General features: G+C 38.7%; 1 protein-coding gene across 1 annotated transcript in view; it reads right to left on the reverse strand.

The window, feature by feature from the left end:
• The window catches only part of ergic1 (endoplasmic reticulum-golgi intermediate compartment 1), a 36,891-nt gene that overhangs the window by 8,538 nt on the left and 6,806 nt on the right, over positions 1-21,547 (reverse strand). Inside the window, exons 2-8 of the mRNA XM_079630756.1 lie at positions 19,949-20,010; positions 17,433-17,505; positions 11,597-11,691; positions 5,778-5,902; positions 3,797-3,901; positions 3,651-3,711; positions 646-746 (exon numbers count right to left, since the gene is read on the reverse strand). Coding sequence (XP_079486882.1) covers positions 646-746; positions 3,651-3,711; positions 3,797-3,901; positions 5,778-5,902; positions 11,597-11,691; positions 17,433-17,505; positions 19,949-20,010 — 622 coding nt within the window. The remainder of the gene's footprint in view (positions 1-645; positions 747-3,650; positions 3,712-3,796; positions 3,902-5,777; positions 5,903-11,596; positions 11,692-17,432; positions 17,506-19,948; positions 20,011-21,547) is intronic.

Here is a 21,547-nt window from a genome sequence, read left to right on the forward strand (position 1 = left end):
CCTCTTTACTCTCCGCAACACACAACACACAGCCATCTCCACAACACACAGCCATCTCCACAACACACAACACACAGCCATCTCCACAACACACAGCCATCTCCACAACACACAACACACAGCCATCTCCACAACACACAGCCATCTCCACAACACACAGCCATCTCCACAACACACAACACACAGCCATCTCCACAACACACAGCCATCTCCACAACACACAACACACAGCCATCTCCACAACACACAGCCATCTCCACAACACACAACACACACAGCTTCGGCCTAAAGCGGTGCGAGTGAAGAGAGAGAGCATGGCTGGAGATCACTCTAGAAACATCTACATTCACACGTTCAGGAGAAACCTCGGACACTCGGAGACCAGTTTCTCAGTACGTTCACACCCCCTGAGCTCATATTAACACACCTCTCTGCGCTCACGCACACACACACACACACACACACACACGATGCCGCCAGCTTCACTGCACACACACGTCCTCCAGTGTCTTCAGAGGTGATAAATGCTTCATAAAAGAGAGCCATAATTCATCCAGCGTCGATGGAAAGCACCGGCATCAGCACAGTGCGCTCATATATTTAGACTTCACATGTGTGTGTGTGTGTGTGTGTGTCTCAGATTACCTTGTTTGCCACGGTGTACTGGTAGGAAAACCTCTGCTTGCCTCCCAGGTCCTCGTACACCGTAGGGACGATCTTGAGAATGTAATCGTGAGACGCTAAAGCTGCAGAAAGACAAACGCATGGCTTTATTTCTGTGGAGGTTACACACACACACACACACACACACACACACACACACACTCACACACAAACGCATGGCTTTATTTCTGTGGAGGTTACACACACACACACACTTTGGGATCGCTAAGATTTTTTATGTTTTTAAAAGAAGTCTCTTCTGCACACCAAGGCTGCATTTATTAGATTAAAAATATATATATTTTTTAAATAATAATCATGTTTCTTGATCATCAGATCATCATATTACACTGATTTATGAAGATCATGTGACACTGAAGACTGGAGTAATGATGCTTTGATCACAGGAATAAATTACACTTTACTGTATTCACATAGAAAACAGTTATTTTAAATTGTCATAATATTTCACAATATTACCTTTTTTTTGTATTTTTAATCAATAAATGCAGCTTTAGTGAGCAGAAGCAGAAGACCTGTAGTCTGGTAGTGTGTGTGCAGATCTGCCAGTGTAATGTCCCAGACAGGATGGTAGATCATCATCGGAGTGACGTAGTTCTTCTCTACTATTTATGTCTGTTTAGTAACACGATCTGTGTGACTTGAGTTGGGTGTTAGACGCTCTCAGTTACACGAGTCTACAGGCGGACGCTCTGCAATACTGCTTTTGCTCATTCCTACGGGTTTGAACAAACTCTCAACTCAAAGCATTTCATTTCTGCACGTTACTTGCCCTGCAACTTTTGCACTGCGGACATGACGCCTTAGATCGTATGGCTATGAGGATTCTTTGGATTATCTGGGGCAAAATATTTGGTACAACTGTTTAAAGGGGTGGTTGATCATGATTTCACTTATTTAACTGTAGTTAGTGTGTAAGGTTGCTGTTTTTAGCATAAACAACATCTGCAAAGTTACGACCCTCAAAGTTCTGACTCCGGTTTGAACATAAAAGGCTAAAACTTTTTGACCAGAAATGACCAGTGTGTTTGGTAATCGGAGCTACACACACACACACACACACACACACACACACACACACACACACACACACACACACACACACACACACACACACACACACGCACTCCTGAAGCTCCGCCCCCTGTTCCGGGAGCAGCAGCTCATTTGCATTTAAAGGGACACACACAAACACAGCGCGTTTTTGCTCACCCTCAAAAAGTGACAATTTTAACATGCTGTAAAAAATTATAAATTTTTATTTTGAGCTTAAACTTCACATACACACTCTGGGGACATCAGAGACTTATTTTACATATTTAAAGCCCGTTCACACCAAATACGAGAACTATAACTATAAAGGTTTAACAATGGTTCTAGCTCTACAATACATTTGCATTTAAAGGGACACACACAAACAGCGCGTTTTTGCTTACCCTCAAAAAGTGAAAATTTTAACAATGTACAAAATTATGACAATTATGTCTTAACATACACACTCTGGGGACATCAGAGACTTATTTTACATCTTGTGAAAAGGGCATTACACCCCCCATTTAAAGCCCATTCACACCAAATACAAGAACTATAACTATAAAGGTTTAACAATGGTTCTGACTCTAATAGTGTAATCCACACAACACCTGTAACGATAACGACACAGAGGAACGGTATTGTTGGAGTCAGAAGGATGTTTTCCCAGCTGACGAACAATAAAAACACTGACGGCCAATCAGAATCCATCCTGCTTTGAGAACGATATCGTACATTAACCGATAATATAGTTATTGTTATAGTTGTTATAGTTGTTATTGTTTTGAACAGGCCTTTAATGGCAAGTAAAAGTGTCCACAAAAATCTTAATTTTTCCGCCAAATATTATGATTAATTAAAAAACAATCATTACATTTTTAGCGAGTCACTCTAAATGAACAACCAGCATTGCTTTTGCAATCTGCAATACTTCATGATATCACTTCCTGTTTTATGCACCTCATTACTTTCTTGGTCACACACAACGTGACAAAAGTTGATCAAATATTAACAAGCAGTTCAGTCATAAACAACTTTTATGGTAACACTTTACAATAAGGTTCCATTTGTTAACATGAGTTAACTATAAACTACCAATGAACAGTTATTCTAAAGCATTTATTGGTCTCAGTTCATGTTCATTTCAACATGTTAATATTTTACTTAAACCATTTATAACAAGTATGTTTAATGCATTACTTATCCCTTGTAATGCACCTTATAATGTGTTGTATATGACAAAAACTGTAGCCAGTTATAATACTCATCTACTCTTTGTTGCACCTTTGTTACAGAAAGTGAATGCATTAAAACACAACACACAACCAGTTTCAGAAGCTGAGATCTGCACTGCATTTTAACTTAAGTTATAATTATTTATGAAAATATATTATGCATTATAACACACACACACACACACACACACACACGCACACACGCACACACGCAAGTCAAAGCCGTCGCAGCAACTTTACTCTATTCACGATATGACGAGACACACACGCACAAGTGACGCATGTACGCAATTTCCCCGTCAATCCCTCAGGTCTAAAATATAAACACTTATAATTGGCCATAGTGTATTGACTCATTTAAATTTTGAGAGTTTTTAACACTTTTTTTTTTTTTTTTTACATAGTGTACCTTTAACTAATGGAACCTATCATAAAGTGTAACCATGATTGTGAATACTTGAAAAAAGTATTTTTCTTTTCAAGAATTTAATTATTTTAATACGGCTTTTTTTATTATACAAGCGCAGCCTGACATTTTTGACTACCCACACCCCACACACATACACACACACACACACACACACACACACCCACCCCCCCTTCATGTAAGTGCATTTTCAATGTATTTTTAAACAAACAAACAGATAAAACCTACATGACGGTGATTGACCCGGACTCTAGAGAAGGCTGAAGACATACCGTTGGACTGAAGTCTGTCGGCTCCCCCTAACGCGTTGAAAGCCCCCTGGACATGCTGCACCTGCAATGGAGCGACACCACAATGACTTATCCATGTTGATTTCACATCGTCCTTTATTTCTTAAGGCCCGACGGCGCCTGCCGACCTGAAGCTTCTCCCCGAAGGCCAGTTTGTGTATGACGTGGGTCATGTCGGGGCTCTGGGGCTGCGCGGTCGCGCTGTGTGTCGACACGTGGAAGTTTCCCGGGACCTGGAGAACAACACAAGTTATCATCAGTGCGGGAACGGATCACAACATCCACCGCTCAGATCATTTACGTTTTTTTGAGCCACGGATCGGATTTCTCGGATCAGAAAAAATTATATATATATATATATATATATATATATATATATATATATATATATATATATATATATATACTGTATGGGGGGGTTATTGAATAACCATCAATCAGTTATTGATGACGATAACCGATAATCAAGTTCATTGTCGATTACCAGTACTTTCTAGTGGTGGAACGGATCACAAAAATCACGGTACGGATCATTTACGGTTTTTGAGCCACAAATCGGATAATTTTTCGGTCAGCAAAAAAATTTTTTTTTATATTTATATATATTTGCTTTTCAGCCTAACTGATAAAGTTCACACATTATTTAAAACAAGTGAACAGTCAGTAATTAAATAAGAACAAATACACACATTACAAGCGGAGATCAAACTAAATAAAGTTACAAAGTCTAACAGTGGTATTCAGGTACAGAAATTAATAATTAAGCCTGAATCTAAAATAACACTATTTCTTCACTGTAGAAATTAAATATAGTTTAATCTTTGATAAAGCTGTATTCGGTTGTTTTATTAACATTAATGACACAGACAACAGCAGGAATATTAGTCTACTGTCACTTTAAGACCGAATAAACTGACAAAGATCCGGTTTCTTTCTCAACTGTTCAATTATTAGTTATTATTATTCAATTAGTACAAAATGCAGCTGCCAGGCTGTCGAAAGTTTGATCATATTACTCCGATTTTAACTTCTCTAAACTGGATACCAGTCAAACAGAGAATTGAGTTTAAAGTTCTAGTTTTTGTTTTTAAATCACTACACGGCCTAACACCAGGGTACGTATCTTAATACACTACCACAACCCATCCCGGTTACTTGGGTCTAGTAAGCTTGGACTGCTCTCTGTGCGCAGATCGAGACTGAAGCATCGAGGTGACCGAGCTTTTGCAGCAGCAGGCCCCAAACTGTGGAGAAGCCTACCACGATCACCCAGAACAGTTTCGTCATTTCATTTGCTTAAAAAACACTTTCTCTCTTAACCTTCAATTGCTTTCTATTTAATGTATTATTTATTCTATTGCTTGTAATCGTATCGATTGCTCTTGCAATTTTATTATATCGTATTATCCTTGTACTGATTACTCTGTCCTGTTCAGCACTTTGGTCAACCATGGGTTGTTTTTAAATGGAATGAATGAATGAATGAATGAATGAATGAATGAATGAATGAATGAATGAATGAATGAATGAATGAATGAATGAATGAATGAATGAATGAATGAATGAATGAATGAACGAACAAACGAACGAACAAACACTTGCTGAGACGGGCATTTAGACATAATTGTGTGTTTATGTGTCCGTTCAAGGCCAAGGAAACGCGAAAGAGGAATTAATTCGGTGTTCGAGTGCTGTCTGAAACACAGCTCTCTCTCTCTCTCTCTCTCTCTCTCTCTGCGCGCGTGTGTGTGTGTGTGTGTGTGTGCGCGACTGTTCTCTCTTCTGCGCTTACAATTGTTTGAATGTGTAAATTGGCAAGACAAAACACGTCCAAATTATTAACTTTTCTCTAAGATGGTAAACTTTAGCAGTTAATCCGCGAATCACACGCGTGCCGAACCGCGGGGCAGCGATCCGTAGCGCCCCTGGTTATCAAACAGACAAACACATCAGAGACGATCTCCATTACAGAGAAAGCGGAAATGTTTGAATCCACAAGGACGCCAATGAAACTTCATCCGGCTTCTAGTCTTACGATGAGCGGGTCCACAGGAAACATTCAACACCCGACAAGAAGACAGAGTTCAGGTGACGTCAGGCGTCTCTTACTTTATTAATACTGAACTCTCCTTCAAAGCGGCACCCGTGGCCGTTGTTAAGAGGCATCTTCATCGAGTTCTCTATGTGGCCCACTTCATGCCGGCCCATCTCGTCCTGGATGTCCAGACCCACCACTGCAAACATGCAAACACAGAGGAGAAGAAGAGGAGGAGAGGAGGAGAGGAGGAGAAGAGGAGAGGAGAAGAAGAGAAGAGGAAAACACAGAAACACAGACGATTGGCGAGGGACAATTTTCATTTACACTGTGCAAAAGGACAGTTTCTTCAACAACGTTACCGGTGATGAAGATGTAAAGTCAAACCAAAATGTATTCAGACTCCTTCCACATTTCTCACATTATCAGTTTATTCGCTATAGTTTAGAAAATGGTGATTAAATATGAGCAGAACTCAGAGTTATGAACTCAGTTGATATTTGACAGGTTTTGTCCGTCCTTCTGTTAGACTGTCTCACACATGAATAAGTTGAATATCTGTCAGCTGGTAAATTGAACTACACAATTAGATAATACCAGTTTAGCTCAACCAGTGACCAAGCAATGCTTCATTGTGTTCAGTGTGTGTGTGAAAAGAGCATTAGCAGTTAAAGAAGAAACACTTCAGCAGAACATGATCCGCTCAAAGTGTCAATCATTTTTAGTCCCAAATGTTCATAATGTTACTGGTAGTCTCTGTATGAAGAGTTTATGGGTATAATATGTCACAGTTTACTTTATTTTGCTCTCCGCACTTACATAAATTAACTATAGTGTCCTGCACACACTAGTAAATAAATGATATCTGGTGTCTGAATAATGTTTGGTTTGACTGTACAGTGGTCCCAAAAAAAGCACAGGGACACTTAAGACATTAAAAAGGATAAAATTGTATTACATCTGTTTAAAAATCAAACATTGCTTTGGTGATTTTTATTAGTGGAACACTTACTAAGAGATTTTCTCTTGTAATAACATTCAGACATTTTAAAGTTTGACTCAAGTGTCCAAATACTTTCGGGATGTTAATCAAAAAGGAAAAGTGCATCTAAAAACTCCTGGTGGATGTGAAACGTTTACATCTGCATGAAGCTGGACACGCAGACTCAACAACACACACGAGGAGACTGGCTTTAGGGTCGAGGCGAGTTTGGACGACATTCGAGAGTTATGGCAGATTGTCAGTGATTGAATGGGAGTTGTTCCTCCAAGTGTTTGGCTTTAGTAGTCCTGTATTGAGACTACTTCTGTGACATCTTTATGGCCCAGTGTTGAGAAGTGTTCTGGTGGATGGGGTCACGAGTGGACGCCTCTAAACACAGGAGTGAGCGGCTCTCTCGTCCACTTTCTCCACTTCCAGAGGGAGCTGAACACACACTGCTGTCGTAGTGCAAACGCTCATGTGTTCAAACAGCCACAAAACACCAGCCTGCAAATCCAGACCTAAATCTGAAAGATTAATGGTCTGGTGTCCATTAATGAAAATCGGCCAGCTCAAAGGACGGCACCAAGCCTGCATTTGAAAATCTCCCTGCACGCAATTGGCTAACACCACGACCAATCACAACAATACACGGGTGATGTATCACTAAGCCCCATACGCTCAGCTAATAGTGGGAAGTTCGGATCATTTTACTGACTCGGATCTTTGAATCTCCTTCAGCAAAATAATCAAATCTTTTATCGAGTAATTTCGTTAATTTCGGCATAATATAATTCAAATGTAATGTTGAATAGCCTAACACATCTAGTACTTAGGAAAATGTTGATTACATTTGAAAAGTTGTGTCCAGCTTAAGTCCAGCTATTGCAGTGTAATAATAACCTCCTGATCCACGGCTTCTTTCTTCTGCAACTTCACATTGATCCCGTCTCTGTTCCCGCCTCTCGTGTCTGTCCTCCGGGTCGAGCTTGAGCGGTGCTAACTGGTAGATTATACTCTTGCCGTATCCGGCAAAACAGCAAAAACTTCCTTCTTGCAAAGGAACGATTCGAGCGCCGTCTTCTGTTCCTCTTTTAGAGATAAAGGCAAGTCTAAATGTTTCATTGTAGCGCCCAAAGCCGTTTCTAACAACTGGTGTTCATCCACAGCCATCTTGCAGTGTTTACTAATGACTAATGTCATCTCGCCTCTGGCCCGCCGATACCAGATAACCCGATGTGATTGGTGCAGCTCAGATAGAGGAGCATATTTAATGAGCATTATTACTCGACACCAGAGTAACTCGCTGAGCAAATTCAACTTGTGCTCTCGCGAGAACTCTGGATTTCCAGGGCCAGAAAACACGTCTTCTCTCCAGCGACTGACCTCATGCGGGAACATTATGGAAAGAGCGATAGCCAGACGGGGTTATACTTTATCGGCTGAAGACACAAGTTTGGTTTGAAGATGAAAAACACACAAATCATAAATTTCTCTCTCCATTCCTGGTTTCTAACACACACACTCAACGTTTGAAATGATCTTGAGACTGTCAGAGCAGAAAGATGCTGATCTCCGTGTGTTTTTCACGTTCATATGTAAATTGCGCAAGCTTATTTTGTCCATTAGATTGAAAGATCTGTAAAAAACACACATTTCCCCATCCATAGACCCTCCCCTCGAAGCAATCAGGACAGAAGTGGCTGAAAGTGGACAAAAGAGACGGATTAAAACACCAGGTGTAAACGGGAATGTGTCTCCCTTGCCTACTCGTGATCCGATCCACCAAAGCACATCTTAATACCAGGAGTTTGTTGGATCTTGACAGTTATTGGCCAAGTTATTTTTGGGTGAACTATCCCGAACAAGTTCATGTTGCAGCTAAAATCATTACGCACACCTGTTTACTCGACCTTTCACACCAGTGTGTCGCGGCAGATCTTCTGACGTGTTATACTAAGAGCATGTTGTCCTGTAGCCAATGCTATTTTAAGACCACCTTCCTAAGAGAGAAACACTGGCTCTTTCCTCTCATGGTGACCGGTAAGATTACGATTCATGAGCTCAAAAGTGCAAAAAATTAAAGGCCAGCCAGACACTGAATGGAAGAATGATCCCATCAAACGTTTTCCAGGGAGTTTGACAATTTCCAGTGAAGTAAACCACTGACGCTCAATACTGATTAGGCACTCGACGACTTCTACAGCTTACACTCAATCCAGTAAACTACAACCACACGATCTCCACTCGTTAAGGGGCAAATGTGCGAATGGAAACGCTTAATTGCCCTTTTTAGAGCAATCTGACGTGTGCCCAGAATACTAAAGGTCTCGCATGGTTTTCTCAGCAAGCGCAGAAAGGAAAAAGCATCCACATTTTCCACATAAACACACGAGTGTTGAAAAGTGACGTTGTAAAGGAGGGAACGATGTGTATGTCTACAGAAATAAATTATTTAGCATACAGCATGAAAAAGCCCCATGTAGTTTAATGGAAAACATCCGTTTCCGAGGATATCTCTCACCAATTATCATTTACTGTGGAATTAATTTTAATGTCTTATGACTACTGATTAATGTGTACAATATTAGTGCTCTTATAATCAGACTTTTCATCTAGAAGACAATAAAGTGAGCAAAAAAACCCCACAAAGACTTGAAAACGCCACCAAATAACCACCAGAAAACCAACCACGGCACCTTAGCAACCACTCAAACATGCATTAGTAAGCACATTTCAATGCCCTAGCAACCTGCCTCTTTTCATGGGAAATACCCTCTGACGCATTCTTCAGAAAAGGTAAACCTCGATGTCGGCGTGTGCTTCAGAAGGCTGTTTGAACACAGTAAATGAGGTCATTATTCGGATCGCAGCGAGGCTCGTCCTCATGACTCATAACCAGGGCAGAAAAACTCGGGTTTCAGTCACACATGCTCCATTTAACAGAAAAACGTCTTCCATAATAGGCAAAACCTCCGCTTCTCACCCATGAGGACGCCTCAAGATGTTGTTCTGAGCATAGTTTGGCCTTTGTGTAATGTGTGTGTAACAGCCGGTTGCAAATGTGTTTCCAAACTTTTGAGGATCTGCCCAGAGTGACATCAGAGGTGACCACAATTCCTCCGAGGTGCTGACCTTCAGAAACAACTCGCTTTCCAAACAAACTTCAACTTTGATATATATTTATTTTTTGGACAAAAAAGCAGCAAGGCACATTGCTTAGGCTGACACCATGTCTACACTGGACGCAACAAAGCGCCCAATGCAAAGCATTTGTCCTTTATTTCACTACGTCATGAACTGAACGAGGCATCGGTTTTCTGTCCGTTTATTTTAATTTTAATTTTTTAGATTAACATGACGATGAGTTGAATCAATGTGACCCTGGACCACAAAACCAGTCACATGGGTAAATTTTCTGAAATTGAGATCTATACATCATATGAAAGCTGAATAAATAATCTCTCCATTGATGTGTGGTTTGTTAGGATAGGACAATATTTGGTCGAGACACAACTATTGAAAATCTGGAATCTGAGAAAAAAAATGTAAACATTGAGAAAATCTCCTTTAAAGTTGTGCATTTATGTTCACGATTGTGCTGCATTCACTCACAAAAATACATGTTTTATATATTTACGGCAGGACATTTACTAAATATCTTAATGGAACATGATCTTAATATCCTAATGATTTTTGGCATAAAAGAAAAATCTATCATTTTGACCCACACAGTGTATAGTTGCTATTGCCACAGATATACCCGTGCGGCTCCAGACTGGGACTGTGATCCAGGGTCACATTTACTCTCCTCTAAACCTGTATAAATGAATTTCTTTTCCTGAACACAAAAAAAAGGTGTTTTGAAGAATGTCGGTAACCCAACGGCTGATGAATCCCATCGACTTACATCATATGGACGTTTGGTTTGGATGTTTTCTTCAAAGTATGTTTTGTGTTCAGCAGAAGAAAGACACTCATACAGGTTTGGACCAACTGTCCCTTTAACTGCTTCTATGTTGGTTTAACGGCTTAACCCAGTCATAAAGAAGCAGCATTTGTACGTTTGGATAAAAGTGTCTGCTGACGCTGAATGATTAAACGCTTAGTGAAACTTCCTAATTAGGGCTTGGAGATACAGCTAAACATCTTTTTTTCAGCCATGCGTCATCTCTCAATATTTATGTACGGTAATTACTGAGATCTTGTATGATTAGCTATAAATTGATATTTTTTTCTACTTTATTTTGAATATAATCACAAAAACAAACATATTTACAAACTTGATGCATCTAAAAGCCGATTAAATATAATAAATTACCACACGTTCCACTAAAAATGAACACAAGAAATAATATTTAACCATTTTTAGCGTATGATAGTACACCTTATAGATATAACTGTGATTTTCACAGTGTTTGTTCACTTTATTTTACTAGCAAAGTCATTTAATCGCCCAACCCTAATCCAAATAACTAGTGACTATCTATTAAGTCACTCACAATAGGAAAAAAAAAGTCATGTGACTGAATCACTTACGCAAACAAGACATATCAAATAATGTTTGGCAAATCCTCGTGCATTAACAAATATAAAAATGGCATTTCCTCATGCGTTTGCTCACATATGACTGTATGATTTCCTCTCGAGTTTCAAAATTGAGGTAAAAGGTCCATCTTAATGCGTCTGTGAGAAAACATGTACACAATACTCAAACCGAGACTGTGTTGTGTGTCATTGAGCATCGTTTCCGATCACAATCTACGTCAACCAATCAAGATCCCATACCAACAGTAACTCGCAGCCAACTCTCCAACACTCATAACATGTCAATACAGGGTGAAGAGAAACACATGAGGATAGAAAAACATCATTCAGAAGAGTATTTATGTATTTTATGTATATACTCACAATCACAGTGTAAGTTTGGCAAACTGATGTTTAAACTCACTTCTATCTTCCCCCCGCTGTCCTTATCAGGGTCATCCACATACAGTTCATTTACTCTGGAACACACACACACACACACATGAAAACACACGCATTACACGCAGTTCTGACGAGCATTAGCCGTCTGTAAAGGTCATCTGCTAAAATTAAATATCTAAGCTTGACAGTAAAATGCCAAAATTACATTAATTGCAGTTTTCGTTTCCTCACTTCCCCCGATGAACACATGAAAGAAGTTGACAAACAGACACCAGAGTCTATGTGTCAAACTGAGGTCAGAAAATCGTGTGAATGCAGATAAAAACATCAAGATTCATTTGAAAAAAATTTTTTTTTACTAATTAAAACATTTTTATAAAAAAAAGAAAAAGAAAATGAGTCATGAATATCCTGACCCGTTCATGGATGAACCATTTAAATAAAAAAATGTCATAAAAAGCTCAAAACATCATATTTTTAAAAGTGATGTGACATAATTTCCTGTTTTATGACTTTCTTGTCATTGCAACAAAACAGCTACATGTTGGTTGTGACATTCACTTTGATTTGGGGTGGGAAAACCTTCTCAAATATTAATATTTTTTTAAACGCAACTGAATCACTGCTTATTTTAAACAATAATAACAAAACTTTTAGTCAATGAATAAAAGGAAGAGACTAACGTTTAAATTAATGGAAGAAATTATACACAAACCACTAGAGCGGATACGCGGCCATTTGTAACTTTAAGTCTCGGGTCTCATTCACTTCCATTTATTTTTTAGCTGTGCAGAAACTGTCCATTATGCTGCTTGATATTGATGTTATTATATTATTTTAATTTATTATCAGAAGCAATGGTTTGTAGCACAAATGGTTTTAAAGTTTACTGTTACTCTTCTAATTATTTCCCTATAACGGCTAATGAATCTTAAAGTCCCCCTGTGGTGTAAATCCAGCTTGTAATGTTGTTTATGTGTGTATGTGGTGTTATTAATCTGCTTTAACACACACCATGTGTAAGTTCATAAGTGGACAGCATTGCTGAGTATTTTCTGCTTAAAACTGCAGTGAACCAAAGACAGTCTCAAACACACGGTGTGAAATCGCTGGTGTTTCTGACGTCACACACTACCTTGTAACCAATCAGATCAACGTGTGATCGTCACCCAGTGGATCTCTGAGTGAGTGAGTGGAGGCGGGGCTCATTTGCATATTCATTGAACCATGCATACTAAATGAGGCAAAGGTGTCGAGTTACATTCAAGATATTTTAAGGCATGAAGAAACTTTTTTCAAGCAAGGAAATTCATGTAAATTTGGTGATCAAAGATGAGTTTTACTCTGTAAAATCCAACAGAGATTCTAACTAAAACTTTTTAGTTAACTTTACTTAATGTCTTAACTTACTTGTAAAAATCTAGTAATCTGTACTATGCACATACTATGCTTTGTTTACGGTACTCAGAAAATCCAAGTTAAGATTAATTGATTGGTTTGAGTTTGGTTTTTGAGGCGGGGAAATTCTTAATGGACTTTTCACTCCATTTCCTCCACTTTCCTCCCAAAGTCATCCTGAATGTTGAATTGTCAATACAGCTGAAAATTTAGAGAGAACATAACATAAGTTGACTTCATAAATTGATTTAGATTTTCCTAGTGATCCCTTTGGTTGGGCTTTACTTTACTTACTTTATTGTAATTCTCTTCCAATTAACGCAGCGATGCATATATGTGTATGTGTGTGTGTGTGTGTGTGTGTGACTATATTTCATGTCCATTAATGATCTTTTATAATTTTGTTGCTAACACTTACACCTATGTCCTAAACACCTTATGAAACTCAATTGGGTTTATATAATCCCTCAATATTTGTGACTCTTGTAATTGATCATGCTTGAGTCACACAGACTTCAATATTCAGCATGCAAAACACAACCATGGTAACAATTACATTTAATTTAAGGTAAATCATCAAGTACTCTCTCCAGTTATTTTTTAGTTACCAGGGGTCTCATTTATAAAACTGTGCGTAGGATCCTTACTAAAAGTGTACGTGCGCCCGAAAGCCCAAAATGGCGTACGCAAAAAAATATTCAGACTTATAAAACCGTGCGTACGCCAAAAACTGCGCAGGATTCACTTTATAAATCCCAGTCAGTGGAAGATTGTGCGCACATGCGTCTCCTCCCCGAAATAACCATATATGGAGCTTACAACGCCTCATTTTACTATGCAGATCCTCATCTGCATATCATTTGCATATGATTATTCATCCACGTGATAACATGTTTAACGGTACAAGACATTTGGAAAATATGAAATACGGATGTGCCGTCACATTACATTAATAAAAATAAATTAGTAGCCTATCCTTGCCTTGTTTTTGAATAAATAAATCAAATAGTGTAAAATACATTTCAGAGAAAGTTTTCCTCAATCTTTTCCACTGACCAAATAGTATTTTTAATTGATTTGTATTTTTAATGGAAACAGATCGACCTTGTTGTGCATTATATTTGCACAATCTGCTATTATCATAGGCAGCAATTATCTCTGTAGTTAAAACATTGAAACACAGCATGCCAAAGGGAAAGTGTTCAAAAGCATTGCATCCACAACACATATTTATAGGCTATTTATATATATAGGCTATTTTAACTTTTCAGTAAATTTCATGTAGCTAGTTTAAGTGTTTAACTCCATTAATGAGAATGTCATATTTAATCTAAATGTAATATGACATAGTTTAGTAATCAGAAGTAAAACATAGTTTAAATCATTATTTTATTTAAACTGTTATTGTGAACATGCACTGTATTTATGATTAGGACTCATAATGAAGATTTACAGTTTTACTTCATCTGCCGTTAGATATGCGTAAACGGCCCAACGCGCTCGCTGGCGCGGACATTTAAGGTGTGGATATTTGCTTCAAGCGATAGGCTTGGTGAGTGAAATTATATTTGAATTATATTTCCTTATATGTATAATTTTATTTCGATTTTCTGTCTAAAAGTGACCAAAAAGACATAACTCCAGCTCACCATCAGTGTCGCCAATTCCCTTTGTCTCCAGAATGTGCGTACGCACCGCTCAAAGTTTGCTTAAAGGTGCGCACATTCTCCCGTCAAGTTAGTTTTTTATAGATCACAACCTTTGCGTGGGAACTGGCGTAAGTACGTTTCCAGCCCCGTTTTGGGCATACGCACGCTTTATAAATGAACTCTTGTGTTAGTGAACTATAACTCAGCATGTGTCAGTACCACATACTATTCCTGTTTCACTTGTTTTTTTAAGGCAATCGGTTTCCTGATATTTTCCTAGTAATGTGAACTCTAATGAGAAGTTAACACAACTAATGATTTTGATTCAAGAGTACTTGAGTATACTTGATTAACAAGTTTTCTATACAAATGTTATGAAGCTGTGCCAACTAAAAATTAATACACTACTTTACTTGGAAATTTTAAGGCAATCGGTTTCCTCACTTTTTCTAAGTAAAGTCAACTTATTACATTTTACAGTGTAAGGGATAAAATGATTGACTACAGGGGGACTTTAAGTCTCGCACATTCACAAAGAATAGATTACTTAAGGTGGATATGGCTGTTGTGAGATTTGAGACCTTCAGTTAAAGGTGCTGTATGTCATTTTTTGACTGTACTAAAGCATAAAAATACTATAATGTGTCTGCAGATATTTAGGAAACATACTAAATTCACATACTTCTTTCTCTAAAAAAACAATGCGTCCGCCAGTTACTCTACTTTTTTGAAATGTGCGTTACATTTCTGAATGTCTGTTCTTGTGTTGTTCTGTTATCAAACCCACTGCAAATTCACCCAATAATGATTCGACTCCCCGGGTGGCCAGTTGGCCGAAAACACAGCGGTGAAGCCAGAAAACACAGTGAGCACACACACACACACACGTCAAAGCAGTCGGAGCAACTTTCCTCCTTTTACAGATATGATGAGACACACACACACACACACACACACAGACACACACGTCAAAGCAGTCGGAGCAACTTTACTCCTTTTACAGATATGACGAGACACACACGCACAAGTGACGTGCATGTGTCAATCCCCGTCAGTTATGTTAATATGACGTATGTTAATCCCCTCAGGTCTAAAATATCAACACTTATAATTGGCTGTTTTCGGAAAGACTCGGTATAGCGTATCGGTCTAAATCTGATAAAACTAAAGACTCTTCGGAGATATGAAGGATGTAATACTACATTATGTGTACTCAAGATTAACATGAGATTGGCAGAAACCTGAATGAGGAAAATGGCTTGTTCTTCCACCGGGAGTTGATTGGATCTATAAAAGTAGGCGTTTCATTCAAACTGACGGCATCAGAGATGCAAGGCCATTCCTGATGGGTTTTGATGAAAGATTACCAAAACATTGTTTTTTTTGTGAATTAACTTGATTAGTAATGCCTTCTAACAAAGTAAATAGGGCTAATTTTGATCTTAAAAGAGCCAATCATCTTTTCTGATAACATTTGTCACTCTTGCATGCATGAGCTGTATTCCAGTTAACCAGAGGTGGGAGTAACGAATTACAACTACTCACGTTACTGTAATTAAGTAGTTTTTTCGGGTCCTTGTACTTTTTTGAGTATATTTTTACATCTGTAATTTTACTTAATGTACTCTAATGTACTCAAGTACATATTAAGCTAAGTAATCTACTTCGATACTTGTAAAATCACATTTCGTTACTGAGTACAATTTTAATTTATATTCAAATCTTTGACCGGCATTTCGGTAGCCAATAAAAATATCAGATCGTAAACGGACCAATAAAAACCCTGATATTTGATTTTGGACTGAAAAAAGCAGCCGCAGGTTTTGAGTGAAGAGCTGATCATAAGTGAAGGCAGAGCTCAGAGTGATTATTGGACTCAAAGTTTGGAGAAACAACAACCTAGTAGTAGTGTTGTCAAAATATCCATATTTAAAACTTTATCGACTAAAATAACTAGCTTCCGGCAGACTGCGTTTATATAGCGCTAGCTTAACTAGTGTTGACCTGATTGCCGCTCGTGCGGATTGATATTCCAGTATCACGACCACTTATTAATGTCCTTTGTCAATAAGGTAAAAATGTGTTAAAAGTAGCTATTTTCTACATAGATCTATGATTTGATTAAATATTTATTGGTAATACATTAACTATCGCTGGCTAAAAAGTAATTAGTAACTAGTACTGTAGTAATTTGTACTTTTACTTGAGTACGTTTTTGACACCAGTACTTTTACTTGTTGTAATTGAGTATTATTTCAGCAATGTAACAGGACTTGTACTCGAGTACAAATTTTCAGTACTCTTTCCACCACTGCAGTTAACACAGTAACAATGTACTGTAAAATTTAGTAACATTTGTACTGGACGTTTTGAAAAAAGTTATATATTAAACTGAAAAAAAAAAGTGAAAAAAAAAATTCACAACCTGTCTAAATATGTTCCCCTTGGTCCATTTATGGACATAATAAGAGTATTAACTATATAAAAATCCCATTTCAATTTTTTTTTTTTTTACATTTGTATCGTTAGATATTCGAGTAAGTACATACAACATAAAACATATATGTTCACAATAAGTTCACTGTATCAAATGTTGTTATTACATAGTAGATTTTGTGTATTATAGTAGACTTTTTTTTATTAAAAACACTTGACAAAGTGGGACACACTTTTTAAAAAAGTAGCTAAATTTATGATTCGATTTTTAGATACCTTTTTTCTTCATTATAATCTCAGGACAGGCCTTTTTTAATTACAGCTTTCATACATACATTTCTGTAGCGATGAATCCGGTCAGCTCTGAGAGGAAGAGGAACAGCATGAAGACGCAGCAGCATATGGAAACTGGGGGGTCAGAGAAGGTACAAAACAACATTAGTGTGCAGTTATCTTTAAAGAAACATCACTTTTTTCCACCCTAAAGTAACATGTTCAGCACGTTTGCTGGAATCAACTCATTAGCAGTGACATCATTTCTCTAAATTATGTCTGACTATGCAAAATGAGTGTGAAAGTCAAGGGCCGTTGCATAAGGCGCATTAATGTTCCTGGCTTTATTGCTCTGGGTAATGTAATCGTTACGTGTTCAACGTGTGACCACCAGATGAGTCAAAGTAAGAAGCAGCTAGAGCATATTTACATAGAGACCGTCTCAGTGACTCTCGGGTCATGTGACTCTGTGGTGAACACGTCATGCTGAGACCGGTTTACACAAGCTAATGTTTAGCTATAACACAAACAATAAGGCGTGTCGCCATGACACATTCGCTCACGGACTCGGGTTCCTCGTGGGTTATATCACTTGTTCCACTTTAATGAGGATAATACTGGGAAAGATTTATTAACACTTCACATGTAAATCATTGACTTTCCTTTCAGTTTACTGTAGTTATGTTAACTACACTAAAAAGCTTTGAAGACAGTCGATTAAACTAGACCGATGACGTTATATTCACGTTGATTAAATCACATTGATTTTAGCTTACTGTTAAGTTTCCCTTTCTTTTTATTAACTTTGAAAACACAGTTGATTAAATCGAAGAGACTATTGATTTTTCTTTCCCGTTTCCGGTTTGTTGGCTATAAGGAAAATCTTTAAAAGTTCGAACAGATGACATTATCTAACCTAAAAGTCACGTCTGTTTACCTTTCAAACCTCTGATATATTTACCCTGATATCTTATTCACACGCAGAACCGGTTTAGCCGCTAAATATTTAGGTTGTGTTCAGGGTTGGTCTCGGCAAACATGACTGAACATGAAGTAATTCCCTCGAGGCCACAACAACAAAGGACAGGGCCATAGTAATAATGAGTGTGTGTGTGTGAGTGTGTATCATATCATCATGAGTCAAACAGCAACACCTAGCTTTACAAACATCCATCCTTACGAATAATGAGGGAAAAATGAGGCATATGTGCAGGACAATGGTTAGGAAACTAGAAACTGAGTCAGCAAATGGGTTTGGGAAAAACACCACAGTGCATCAGGGCTGGAAGCGGCAGATGAGCAGCCGGCTGTAAACCAGTGCCAGATGAAGCGGGTTACTGGTGTTGGAGAGGATGAGGGTCTATAGCCCTATTCGGACGGGATTAGCTCTACATGGGTAGATGGAGTAATGTAATTTTACCACAGGATGTATGTAATATTAATGGCCAATTCGCACGGGATAAGAGATCTCAGTAAAACCACCATCACCATCGCCCTCATGTGTGTGTTACGCTGCTTCTTGATATCACGTGCACAAACACACATAGCCTATATTTATATATATAAAACAGGTCGGTCCGGTCGAACGATGTATTAAGTAACTTCAGATTGGATGTTGGTAATAGGCCTCTGAGGCCTCATCCACACTACTGCGTTTTAGTTTAGAGACGGAGAATTAAAACGAATACGATCTCCGTCCACACCAGTGTTTTTGCTGCGTATTAGAATTGATCTCCGTCCACATTAAAACGACTGTAAACGCGGATCACGTGATCATTCACCAACACGTGTGCTGGTGTACACAGCCGCATGTAGGCGGTGATAGCATTGTAAAATGCAGAATGTACTTGCACAACAGCTGCTAGCTAAGACATCAACGTCAGTAACGCTTGTAATTCGTTATCCATGTTGCAGTCACTAACGTTACGTAGTCCAGGCTGTTTTGGTATGTTTTCTTCCGGGGACGGGTCATGTGATGGGTGGCTGACGAATCAGGGAAGGATACGCCATGACTGATGACACCCGATCATAGAGCCGAGCGTGAGCCTCTCAGCGTTTCTAAAGTCCTCCGCTTTGACCGTCTTCACTAAAACGCCCTCCGGAGATTCAAAACGCAAAACGGGGTCGGCAGTGTTTCTAAACTTCTCCGTTTTAGGTCTCCGTTTTTGCCGTTGTAGTCTGGACGGGATAGTGCAAACGTAGCAAAAGGTCTCCGTTTCTAAACGAAAACGCAGTCGTGTGGTTTCGATCTTCTTCCTGATCTGAGTGGTGTGTGTAAACACTAGAGTTCGTCCCAGCGTCTAATACACAACTGATGCTTTTTCAAGCGTCTCCATACTTGAAAAAACACAGAAAACTACTTTTAAAAAGGAAATGACGGAATATTTACGTACAAATTTACAGCGGGTCTATTCGCACGGGAGATTTTTCCAGACCTCACTGAGATGCACATTCAGACGGGACTGAAATCACAGAGAAGCTCTGGTGATTATTGCTTTACTCCACCTCTCCATGTTACACTAGTCCCGCCGAATAGGGCTCATGATGGGAAATGGGGATTATAAACATCAGCACTCACTGAACGCTCCGGTGTACGTGGGCTGGGTGAGATCTTTAGGCACTTTCCTGTAGATGTCCAACCTGGAAGGAAGAGAAAGAGAGGAAGAAAAGAAAGGTAAACACTGTGTTCTCCTGTGTGTGTGTGTGTGTGTGTGTGTGTGTGTGTGTGTGTGTACGGTGTGAGAGCACATTGTGTTCCTGGCGCATTACAGAGCAGTTGAGGAATGTGAAGTATGGGCTGTAGACTCAGTCTGGCTCCTAAATCTACACCTCAACCCTGCTTCACAATCCCGGCCCAACACACACCCGTCACGGAGACCACAGCCCGGGTCAGGGGAGCAAACAATGGACATTTCACAACCACACACACACACAACCACACACACAACCACACACACAACCACACACACAACCACACACACACAACCACACACACACACTTCAGGCTAGCTATTCATCTTTAAAACAACATTCACTTGCTTGTTTTTTTGTTTTTGTTTTAAGTAATGAGAATGACATTTTTATTTTCATGAATATAACAAAAACTTCTAAATAACGTCAAATAAAGTTGGTCAGGATGACTTTTGGTGTGTTTGAAGTTTAAAGCAGTTTTAGCTTTTTAAGCAGGCTTAAAGTTAAGGCAATACAGTCTTTTGGAAAAACAAGCCATGAATTATCAAATCGCTAACTTGCTTTAGCCAGTACTAGGCAGACACATAAACAATATAGCTGCAAGCAGCAATAATCAGGGCCAAGCGCAAAGAAGAAAAGACAAGACATGCCTAGAAGTGTTACCAACTGCAACAATGAGCAATTGAAGACATTTAAAGATGATTTTAGGCAAAATGGCTGAAAAATCATATAGTAACTAATAATATGATTTAATGGTGGCACATACCGAATTTAGTAAAGTATAGCATTTCATATCATAATACTGTATTGTAGTTAATGGCACTTTCATGTTTTGTTCATAGCCCAACAATAGACACAATCCCACCATTTTATGTGTCCTCAGAGTGAGCACATACATGTGTGTGTCAAATTTGGTGAAAATATTTAATTTTGTTTAGGAGTTATAGACATTTACATCTATGAGAACATAAAAAAATTACTTTGTTTGCATTTTTTTGTCACTTACTATCAAAATTTTGACATTTGGCCATTAGCGTATAGCCAACTACCTATGTTTCCAATTTTCCTATGGTGTCATCTCGATCAGACTAACGGTTTCGAAAACAGACTCGGCAAGGATTCAGGAATGTAAGGAGATGACTCCCGTGAAAAAACGTCAACCAAATCCAAAGTTATAAGCATGTGAATATTTGATTTTGGTTTGAAACTTCTCAGGCTCCTTCAGGGCATGGTGCCGATGACCCATACCGAGTTACGCAACGATACGCTAATGCGTTCATAAAATACAGCATTTTGCTACAAAATGGCCGATGCCCAAAATGGCAGAGGTGGGAAAACTGGATATCATTCGACTCGGCATGCCGCTCCGAATCTAACGAAACCTTTATGATTTTTGGACAAATTTTTCAGAAGTTATGTGCAAAAATATAAAATTTTGTTTCTCCAGACCAGTAGGTGGCGCTGTGCCGAAACACAGCATGTGACC

This window comes from Phoxinus phoxinus, assembly GCF_949152265.1.
Source record: "Phoxinus phoxinus genome assembly, chromosome: 12".
NCBI classification, from domain to species: Eukaryota; Metazoa; Chordata; class Actinopteri; order Cypriniformes; family Leuciscidae; genus Phoxinus; species Phoxinus phoxinus.